Source organism: Babylonia areolata, chromosome 18, assembly GCF_041734735.1.
Source record: "Babylonia areolata isolate BAREFJ2019XMU chromosome 18, ASM4173473v1, whole genome shotgun sequence".
NCBI classification, from domain to species: domain Eukaryota; kingdom Metazoa; phylum Mollusca; class Gastropoda; order Neogastropoda; family Buccinidae; genus Babylonia; species Babylonia areolata.
The window spans coordinates 13,524,539-13,536,810 of record NC_134893.1 but is presented as its reverse complement, the minus strand read 5'-3'; the positions used below and the strand labels follow the sequence as shown (position 1 = coordinate 13,536,810).

The 12,272-nt window shown below is 44.4% G+C and overlaps 1 protein-coding gene across 2 annotated transcripts in view; it reads left to right on the top strand.

Moving 5' to 3' along the window:
* The first annotated feature begins 6,359 nt into the window (after positions 1 to 6,359).
* Positions 6,360 to 12,272, top strand: part of LOC143292479 (cerebellar degeneration-related protein 2-like) — a 24,364-nt gene continuing 18,451 nt past the window's right edge. The window contains exon 1 of one of the 2 annotated variants that reach the window (XM_076602797.1): positions 6,360 to 6,658. In XM_076602797.1, the coding sequence (XP_076458912.1) occupies positions 6,592 to 6,658 (67 nt within the window). In that variant the 5' untranslated portion in view covers positions 6,360 to 6,591. Of the gene's footprint in view, positions 6,659 to 12,039 lie in introns of those variants that run through there. The other variant, XM_076602796.1, reaches the window with a different exon arrangement.

Sequence of the window (12,272 nt, the reverse complement as noted above, 5' to 3'; positions counted from 1 at the left end):
TGCAGTTTTGCCAGGAAGAAGTTGCAGAAACAGTGGACAAAAGGGACTGTATTGTGTACCCCGGTGGTCACACATACTTTTTTCTTTAACCAGACATTGCACAGTGTCCTAATTTGGGTTTGACATGGGTCTCCATGTCTGTGGCTGTCGTGCTTGTTTTGATGTTGGGTGGTGAGTCCAGTGCCATGATGTACCATTGGTGCCATTCCTTGTATTGTTTGCTTTGTCTTCTCGCTGCCACGGTGGACACATTTCAGCATTTATAGCACTGCTGCAGAGATTGGTTAGGTCCATGTGCACCACAATGATAAATCAACAGTGTCTGGTCAGGTCCTTATGTGCCACAAGAATTTGCTAAGTTTACAATGCCTAGTCAGGTCCATACACATCTTAATTGTGTGCTAAAAGATTAATCTTACTCATGAATGAATATATACATTAATTCAGGTGCAAAAGGACTGTAAGGGATGCCAACAGCACGGGTGGCAACACATTGCATTTGCAAGATTGTGATATTTGTGTTACTTGGACCAATGTATTCACATATATCTTTGTGTTATCCTGGATGTACTTAATGTTGTTTGCTTGAGGCAAGTTTGCAGTATGGACATGACTGTGATGAGTGTGAAAAACCGTTGAGCCACTTGGCCTGATCATGACAGTGATTTGTGCGTGTGTAGAAAATCATTACCTAATTCTTTATGCTACACATCACCAGTGCTTGCACACACACAGACATGGACTCACTCACACACACACACACACACACACACACACACACACACACATATATATGAGATATGGTTGGGATCTTTTCCCCTCTAGTCTTTTCCACGTATTTCATACAACCATATTTATTGTATGTAGATTTTAGTTTAATTATTGTTTTCAAAATGTTGTTCTGTGTATGTGTATAATTGTGTCTTGGAGCGGACTGCTGAGAGACATATACTGACATTACACAGCTGGTCTAATAAATTGTGTCTGCATCTATATCTCTGCCTGCCTAAATGTGATCCGGTTTGATGTTCATGCATATATTTTGATGTAAGAGTACCATTGCTCGGTACACATGATGCAGGCAACATATTCAAAATATGGCATGTTTTGTTAAGGTTGTAATCATTGACAATGGCAAATGATGGCATTTTTCTCATCTAGTTGCATGATATTCTTATATGTATGTACATGTTCTGCTTTTGTAGAAAGTGTTTTATCTCAGAGATTTTTTTATGGTAATATAAGCTTTTGTGCATGTAATTTGGTTTAGACATTTTTGCCACCGAGATCTGTGTGGAGCACAAAACTAGGGATTTTTAACTTGGTGTGACATTTTAAACTCCGTGTGTGTTTTTACTTATGTATGAACAGGAAACAGTTGGTGCTGTCAAATTTGTCAGTTTTCTTCAGCATCTGTAAGACATTTTTACAACCATTGAGAATTGTCATTTTTATAGTATTTCACAAAAAGGCTCGTCCTCCACATATTTAGAATCAAAGTTCATGATGAGAATGAGTTTATGTGGAGTTACAGTGTGCATATCAAGGTATGTACTTCTTTTTCTTTCTTTTTTTTTTATTTTGTGTGCACTGTTAGAGACACAGAGCAAGATTGAAAGTCTGTCTGTGTTGTATGAGTAAGCACTGATTGGCTGAGACAGAACATGGTGGCGAGGTGTGTCTTGACAAAAACAGGGAACGCGGAAGACTGCTGGCAGTAGTCGTTGAACACAATATACCTGCCAGGATGACATTCTTTTTGTCCCACAATCTGCTTTGAAGATGTGTTGCCTAGCATTCTTTTCTCTTTTTTTTTTTGGGATAACTTTTTTGTATTTTCTCTTACTTTGACATAGTTTTTTGTTGTTGTTGTAATGTTTGTCAATTTCTCCAGATAACTGTGTTTCTGTGTGTCAGTTTTGTTCATGGTCAGTCATTTGGTTTGCTTTCTTTTCTCTTTCTTTGATTTTTTTTCTTCTTATGAATAATTTTCAGTATTAGATTGCTTTGACCAAACATGATATTATGTGTGTGCAGTGACAAATATAAGTCATTTGAAATGATCCTTTCCCTGTTTTGTTTCCTCTGTGTGAGAATGTGTGTGTGGTCAAAATGAATATTTTACCTGTCTTTGCATGTGTGCGGGTGTGTGTGTACATGTGTTCTTAAAATACAGATGCTGTATGTTTCACCTTTCTTTCAATCAGTGTCATTGCTGGAGATGGTGGAATGCTACTGTGCTGCTCACAGTGCTTCAAAACTGCTTTCTAGCAGAGTTCACAGGTATGCACAGCATGCACTTAATGACCCCAAACTGATCATGCTCCAAAATAACAGTTCTTTGACATGTGCTGGTGGTTATTTAGTCACGAAACTCACCCACTGGCTGTTCTTTGATCTCCAGACTCACTGTGCTCAAAAAAAGAAATGCCTATTTCCAACACCCACTAACAATGCTTTGCTCTCCAAACGCACATAGACTAAGGCAGCTGAGTTTCCCAATAACCATCAGCTATTCCACTTTGCCAGCCAGCACCACACTACTGCTTATTCAGTCTAAGCTTATTTCCTAGAGAACAAAAATTGCCCTGTGAACTGGGTGCAGAGCTATCTAGAAAGAAATCCATGCAGTCGCCTTAAATTTCCCCCTGCTATAATCAAACTACTAAGGTCAAAGTTCAAATGCCAGGCCTACTGACCACCAATTAATGCCTTTGTCAATTAACGCTAATGTCAGCAGTATTTGCAATCATTTGGAGAACTACCAACCACGAATTACTTCCCCTGTCCGAAATTCCATGAAGATACCCCGTTGATGATGCAAAAATTATGGAATTGACATAATGGTATGTCATCACTGAGATCAGTTTGACAACAGAACTTGATCAGAACATCGGGGAATGCCTGATTGGGCCTTGAGAGTCTACCTAAGTTTGTGTAAAACGTTAACATAGACATGGGGAAAAAAGCACATTTGCAATAAAATCATAATTATAGTGAAGCCGAAGACACAGAGAGGGCAAATTTATAGAATATTATCAGTGTATGCCTCAGTTGCAAAGAATGAATATGTGAACGTTTCAATACATGTACAATATCAAAAGGGTATACATATAATAGGTGTTTGTGATTTCTGTTAATTTTATCTTTATTTTTTGGATTAGGATATTTGTGAAAGACTCAGTGTCTTGAATGCAAACATACGGTATGTGTGTGCATGTGTGGTGTGTGTATGACCGTTGGAGTTATTTTAACAGATCTTAAATCAGATTGATGTTTTAAAATATGCACAGGATCTTTATCAAAGTTCATGTCATTTGTGGCCAGTGGGGATGTGGGAAAACAAAAAACAAAACAAAAAGTCAGTTAAAATGTCAGGTCAGAAAAACAAACAGGTTTTCAGATAAATTGCATAGATGGGCATGTCTGAATATACAATATGTTGTTTTAGATTAATCATGCAGCAGCTGAACAGTATACAATACAAACATATTTCACTTAGCCAGATCAAGCAAACAGGCATTTAGATGAACTGCTTATGTATTTTTGGACATCTATGATTTATCATAAATTGGTTTATTTTGAATGAATCAACCCAGTAACTGAACAGTATGCAGAGCAGTTTCAGTTCCTCAAGGAGGTGTTACTGCGTTCAGACAAATCCATACATGCTCCACCAAACCTACACCTGTATATATGCTACACCACACCTACTACTACTATTAATAATAATACATAATTTTCTATGGCGCAGTCAGTTAGTCAATTATGCCCATCACTCCCCCCGGAGCATAGGCCGCTCACAACAGTCCACCAGAATCCTCTGTCCTGGGCAGCCCTTTCTAATTGTCTCCAGGTGTGCCCCATCTTCTTAGTGTCTGCCTCGAGGTCACGTCCCCAGGTGTTTCTTGGCCTTCCTCTCTTCCGTTTGCCCTGGGGATTCCATTTCAGTGCCTGCCTGGTGATGTTACTGTCTGGCTTCCTCAGGGTGTGCCCGATCCATCTCCATCTTCTGCGCCGAATCTTGTCTTCGGCTGGTAGCTACCACACCTACTACTACTATTAATAATATACATAATTATCTATGGCGCAATATCCATCACCAATGCTGTTCAAAGCGCCTTACATCATCCAGTTGACTATAAACACGCATGCTCACACACTAGAACACACACAAATACAAATATGTACCTCTCTCTCTCTCTCTCCCTCTCTCTCTCTTACTCTCTGTATCACACACACACACGCACACACACACGCACACACACACACACTCGAACAGACATCAGTACACACCCACCCACAAACACTCACCCACACGCACTCACACGGCACACACACACCCCTACGTACAGTGCGTGCACACACACACACACGCACGCATGCATACACACACACACACGTATGCACGCACGCATGCGCATACATTGAAACACACATCAATTCAAATATCTGCCTCTCACTCTATGTGTCTATCTCATCTCCGAGTCTCACACATGTATGCACGCGCGCCGCGCACGCACACACACACACACACACACACACGCACACGCACACGCACACGCACACGCACACGCACACACACACACACACGCACGCACACGCACACACACACACACACACACACACACACACACACACACACACACACACACACACAAACACAAACACATACACATAAATGCATACACGCTTACGCACTTGCACATACGTAATACACATACCCTCAAACACTGACACACGCACACCGTCGTATAAACATACATATGCACGTGTATGAACAAAGAAACACACACACGAGCACACACATATACACTCCCTCACACACGCGCGCGCGCGCACCCTTTCTCTCTCTCTCTCTCTCAAACGCACACACACACACACACACACACACACACACACACACACACACACACTTTCTTTCTTTCATGAATACACACGCGCACACACATTCTCTCTCTGCGCTCTCTCTGTATCTGGCTGTCTGGCTGTTTCACACACACTGACGCGCGCACGCTCGCATACACATGGACACTGATATCCAATACTAGTTTGCATTTAGATCCAACCGAAGTACAGCTGATGCCACACTTACACTCTTGCACCATGTACACACTCGCCCGGAAAAAATCAAATTCGTTTGTTCGTATTTCATTTATTGACTTTTCATGGGCATTTAACTGACCATTCAGCCACATCTCATGGTACTTAAGCTTCTCTCATTTGACATCAGTGCAAACCTCATTTTATGGGTAAACAGTTTTCTTGTTCAGAGAATTCATTCGGTCCGTCAGTTTTGGACAAACTCTGTCTTCTGTGAAAACAACTTTCACTGGTGCCCCTCAAGGTACAGTCCTGTCACCTGTTCTTTTCACACAAATGATTGCACTGGCTAAGACACAGCTCCTGTGATTAAGTATTCTGATGACTCAGCCCTAGAAGATCTGTCAGATTCTCATGCTATTTATTTTGATCAGGTTAAAAAAATTTCTTCTCGGTGTAAAGAAAACTTCTTAGATCCAAAAAAACAAAAGAAATGATAATTGATTTCAGAAAAAAAGGCCTCCCCAATCCCTGACCTGTTTATTAATGATATAAAGGTTGAAACCGGAGTGCGTGAATACAAATACGTAGGAAATATTCTTGACCGTAAGCTGAATTTTACTTCTAATACAAATTGTATCTACAAAAAGTGCCAGTCTCACATCTATTGTCTGCAGAAACTCAGAAGTATCAGAGTTAATTCAAAAGTACGTGTAAGATTTTATATATGCTTTATCGAATTATCAACTGTACGCCTTTTCCCAACATTATATTATTATCATTATTATTATCACTCTTTTTTGTCACAACAGATTTCTCTGTGTGAAATTCGGGCTGCTCTCCCCAGGGAGAGCGTGTCGCTACACTGAGAGCGCCACTGACCCCTTTTTTCTTTTCTTTTTTTTTCCCCCAGTAAATATTCCTGAGTGGAGCTGCTTGTGTGTGTGTCTGTGCGTGTCCGTGCACGTGCCGTACGTTTATAAAGGATGTGTATGCGTGCGCACGTGTTGTTGAAGTTTTTTTGTTTGTGTGTTTTTTGGTTGGTTTGTTTTTTTTGTTTTGTTTTTTTATATAAGTGTATGCATATATATGAATCAAATACATAGTTTTCTAAAGGAGGGGTTTCTGTCTTTTGGGACAGAAAGAAACAGCTTGTGATTTTTTCTGGCAGCACAACATTAAAATATGTATATAAGGAACTGGGAAGGGGTGAGGGAAAGACGGTTTCAGTGAAGTGTAGCTGATCACATGACAGCCATGTGATTTCTGTCTCGAAAAGAATGGGAAACAGCTGCCACGTACAGCACGGAGGCGAAACCCGAATCAGAATGGTGTGTGCCCGTTGAAAATATGAAACAGTCAGTCTCTAAGTTGACGCCAAACCCGAAGCAACTGAACGCACCCTGTTTGCAGGCTTCAGCGGCAGAACCGTGTTGTGTCGCTGTGTGCGAGAAGTGGCGAGATCAGCAGACGAACGGGAATGTGATGTGTTAGCAGACGATCTGTGTGCAGTGCTGTAGACGACATAAACAACAACAAATTGCAGTGATGATGGAGACGATGTGTGAAACATACGAGACGGGAGACGACATCGATGAGGATTTTTACGAGAATGGTGAGTTCGTTTTTTTACAGTTCATTTTGTTTAAGACTGAAAGCAAAAGGGCTGCAGCAGCCATCGTCTATCTCCCTCCCCCACCATTATCATCCAGTTCTTCACCTGGCACACGTCTGCTGTGAAGTGCCAGCTTCCATTCTCGTCCACACCCGAACGGTCAGTCTGCATCAGTGGCTTGCTGAAAATCTAATCAAATCCCCACGCGATTGCAGTATCGACTTAGCTTGATTTGGTCCGGAGATATGGGAGGCAGATGGGAGAGAGGAGGCTGACGAGACTGACTGGTGGAAGTTGAAACGTTGCGATGCCAGAGAACGATCGATGGGCACAGCCTGTGGAGCCCAGACCTAGACCTGATGCTGATTCATAGCCACGGCTTGCCCCCAGCATTGCTATGTGCCGTTTTGACTGAAATTGGCTACTGCATTTTTGGACAGTGAACAACTGACAGGGGGGAGGTGGGGGGGTTGTAGAGGAGAGAGTAGTGGGTGGTAAGGGGATTAGTGACAATTATGATCGGGAATAGGTGAACGTTTGCTGAAGTTTGGTAAACAGCTTAGGTGTTTCCTTCGTTTGTCAAAGGGACAGAACCTCTCTCAATGAGAGCGACTGACGAGCATTGCGAGGACTTGGACAGAGGGTATTTGCTAAGAACAAGACAAATGCGATCCGTCGATTGAATGTTTGGCTGAAAAATGGGGCAGAAGTCAAATGTTTGCCGTTGGAAGGGGGGCCATGGCGAACGTCTTCCCGGGATGAGATTAATATGATGTTTATGGCACACTAATGGAGACCTTTAACGTGCAGTCAGTAATAACAATGCCGTTTCGACAGGCTGGTTGATGTAGACTGATATACCTGTAGCCTATGCCGGGACAAGACTGTTCTTTTTATTTATTAAATACTGAATAAGTATCAACAGAAATCACTACCAGCTGCTACATCTGTTTTGTCTTTGTTTTTGTTGGATACATGACCATTTAGTCAGACTCATAAGTAATTTAGTCATGCAGCATCCAAGACTGTGTTACCAAAGCAACACCGGTACACGCCGGCATGCGAACATATGCGCTTGCAGAGAGAGAGAGAGAGAGAGAGAGAGAGGCCACACACGCACACACACTGACTGAAAACACACACACACACACACACACACACACACACCGGCACACACACACATATACACACACACGCGCGCGCGCGCACACACACACACACACACACACACTGACTAACACATGCACGGCACAGTGACATACATACACACTGATACAGACTGAGACACTCACTCACACACACACACACACACACACACACACACACACACACACACACACACACACACACACACACACACACACAAGCGAGCATGCACACACAGACAGGCACACACACACACACACTCACGCCCCCCCACCCACCCACCACTACCCCCACACAGTGAAACACACACACACACACAAACACATACACACACACGCGCGCGCGCGCGAGCATCCACGCATACAGCGACATACACATTAACTCACACACTGACACACACTGAACACACATACGCGCACGCGCGAGCATGCGCACACACAGCGACACACACAGTAACTTGAACACACACACACACACACACACACACACACACACACAGAGGAGGGGGGACCCAGCCACATCATAAGGCCACAGCTCTGGCCGGCAATGAAGATCGTGACTGAGCACTGACATACACATCACGCACATTGCCCATTACACATAGTAATGTCGGTTCTGGGTGCTGAGCAGAACTTTTGAGCTCAGTAGTTCTGACTGATAACCCCGAGCCGTGGAGATTGTACGTTACTGTTCACAGGACCTGGAATATAGGGCCTACCTACTTTAATAAGTACGCGCGCACGACTCAGGCGCACACACACGCACGCATACATACAAATATAAACAACACCCACCCACCCACTGAAACACACCCATGCACTCCTCTCCCTCCCTCTCTCTCTCTCTCTCTCTCTCTCTCTCTCACGCACACTAACACACAAACACACTAACACACACACACACACACACACACACACACACACACACACACACACACACACACACACACACACACACACACACACACACACACACACACACACACAGAGTGACACATCCATCCTGTACACACGCGCTTCCACTCACGCGCGCACAAATACTGAGCATAAGCACACGCGCACAAGTAAGATACGCCCACGCATGCTGCATTAACTCACTCAGTACGGCCAGGCCTCTCTTCTCCTCTACACAGACCCCTTGGATGTCCAGTGGATGTCTGAATGACCCAACCTTTAGCTTCCGTCGTCAGAATTGTGGTATTTTTTGTCAACATTCACCTCTTCAGTATAAGAGCCTTCCGCTTGCACTATTTTGATGATGGTAACAGGGGTGAAACGCTGTTAATCTCGTCTCTTTCGCCGTTCGTATGGAAAGAGTTAATTATCATCTGAGTCCATAGATATATACCTACAGGTAAGTTGAGAATCCTTGAGAACGTCCATTGAATTTCCGTCCAAACATGCGCCTTCTCAACAAAGCTGGCAGTGCTATCACAGTGATGTGCAAACGCCAAGGATTCGCTGTGTATGGTCCGGTAAGAACAGATGAAGCTGGGGGTTCGGAGTTTATGGTCTCAGTGGTATTTGCACCAGCAGCACCAGCAACAGAAGTGGCTGTGGTAATTGTCGTCATTTGTAGGCTGATTTCCTCGTAATCATAACACAGCACTTCGCAGCATAAAACATACATCAGCACAAAAATTCGTAGCTTAGAAGACACACAGACACATACACAGACACATACACACATACTCAGGCATGCACGCACGTACGCACGCATACATTCAGCGAATAAATATATACACGCACAAAACAGTCGCACTGACCATACACTCACACGCGCGCACGTGCTTGCTTGCAAACAGACATACAGGAAGTGAGAAAGCTACATGTTTTTGTTGTGTTAAATCTGTCTTGCATATCCTTACTGTGTGATTCGGCTTTTATTCACCGTTCTGAATTGATGTCATTTTTGCTGCAAATAACATGTATTTTCTTCGGAGCATTCAATTCAGTTCGGTTCAGCTCGGGTGTTTCGTTTATCTCAGTTTATCATTTATGATATAAAGGTTTGCATGTGCGCACATGATTATGTTCAGTCGTGCGTACAAATGGGACCAGTACGCGCTCGCGAATCTGTCTGAGTGTGTGTGTATGTGTGCATGCGCGCGCGCGTACGTGCGTACAAACGAGATATGTGCGTGCATGTGTGTGTGTGTGTGTGTGAACGAATGGGACTGGTTCGTGTTCGTCAGTGCGTTCAGTTCAGTTCAGTTCGTGTGGATGAGAGAGAGAGAGAGAGAGAGAGAGTTATTGCGGTACATATCCGTTAAAACGCACGCACGCACGCACTGACACCGGCACACACACACACACACACACACACACACACACACACACACACACACACACACACACACATTGGGAGAGAGAGAGAGAAGAAGAAGACGTCAGATCCCAATTTTACCCGAGGATGGAGTGTGCGCCAAAGCGGGGGATAATTGGGTGGAAATGGAGGGGGCGGGGGAAGCAGGGGACAGGGCGAATGTTAAATGCCAGCGAAATCTGAACCCCTGCGTGGGCAGTCTTACCCAACGTGTCACGTCTCCATAGGTCACGGGAGGTCAGGGTTCACGCAGGTCAGAATGGGTTGGACATACATGTTTGTTACGCATCCTTGTCAACCCGTGACCGAACAGTGTTACATTGACCTTCAATGGTGTCCGAGAGGGATTCATAGCAGCGTTGCGTGTTGATTATTGGAATGTTTAAAACACCACATGAAGGGTTGTTTTATTATCATTACAACCAAGACTTATTCAAATGAGACTGACATGTAATAATCCAAGAATTGGAGGGATGGGGCGCTTAACTGTTCTTTCGGGCCAAGGAACTATGGCGAGGTCATTCTGTTGTTGATGAACACCCCCCCCCCCCCCCCCCCCCCCCCCCCCCCACTGTATTTTTTTTTTTATTGTTTGGAAATGTGATAAACACACACACCCATACCCCCCCCCCTCGCCCCCCCCCTCACCCCCCCCCCCCCCACACACACACACACACAAGAGGAAGGTGCCAGTGATAATTGGACGAGAAGTATGAAGAGGAGGGGAGAGGGGGAGGAGTGGCAGCTGTGTACAGAAGCTGGCCCTTTCCTGCCCGTCTACTGATCGATAGACGGCATGTCACGCTGTGTCATCGATTGCACGTGCATTCTTCCTCCACACACACAGCCAGTGCTGCAGCCACTGTGTAGTCTACGGCTGCTGACACTGTTTTGTTAACTTGCCCTTTTTTTGCGGGGGGTGGGGGTGGGGTGGGGTGCTGGTGTATTTGTGAATACAGCGGTTTTTCATTATTATTTTGATTCGGTTGGTTGGTGGCCGTATTCCAGATACAATACAGTGACGCCTGACGTTTTTTTTTTTTTTTTTTTTTTTTTGTTTTTTTGTTTTTGTTTGTTTGTTTTTGTTGTGTGTGTGTGTGTGTGTGTGTGTGTGCATCATTTTTAGTTTGCTTTCTTCTGTCGCTGTTTCTGCTCTCACTTTCTGTCTGTCTCTGTCATTCCCACTCTCGTTCAGTTCTCATACACAATGCACATACACAAGCTCAAATATTTGAGTGTATGTATGCATCCCAGCGCACGCAAGCATGCATATGATACACTTGCAAACTTTCACGTACACACACACACATAATAACACAGACACAGACAGACACACACACACACACACACACACACACACACACACACACACATAACACGGATGGAAAGTCGGGAAGCAAGGGGTGGCGAGAATGGCATTCCTTGTGCCTGCCAGTGCTGGCCGCGCGATCTGTTGATGATAGTGCACAGGTCGTCGTGTTTTCTGCCCTTTCACGCAGTCTGATCAAGGTTTACTGTGTCCGATGCACACCATCCTCACAATATCAACTGAATGCCAGTCGCGCGTGCATGTTGTCCATTGAATAAACATTTTCCGTAAAGCTGTGCGTGTCAAGTACTGAGAAAGCCTGCCCCTTCGTGCAACTAGTTGGTCATGGTATGTCACGGGCCATATCTCCATAATCTGAAGCCTTGATTCCATCACACACACACACACACACACACACACTCTCTCTCTCTCTCTCTCTCTCTCTCACACACACACACACACACACACACACACACACACACACACACGGATGATATAAGCATGTCGTCACTCAGTCCAAGGCATGACTGTACACACACTTCCTGGCTTTGCCGCGCCTCTTATTTCATCAGACGACGCGAGTTCCTGAAACTCAGTCTGCGCACCGACAAAGGCCAGCATCCAGCACTTCCAGAAACAACGTGGAAGTGGGCGTGACATTAGTGCACTGGCTTCGTCTCCATGGCGTCTGTGAAGACTGCTTTATTTTCTGGAACCGTGACGTTGTTTTTTGTCCACATTATCAGCCAAACATGAGGCGGCCCTGTGGATAATGTATCGCTGCATCTGTGCTGGTCGTACAAAAAGTTCCGGCCAATGGTGGTATCATAGAAA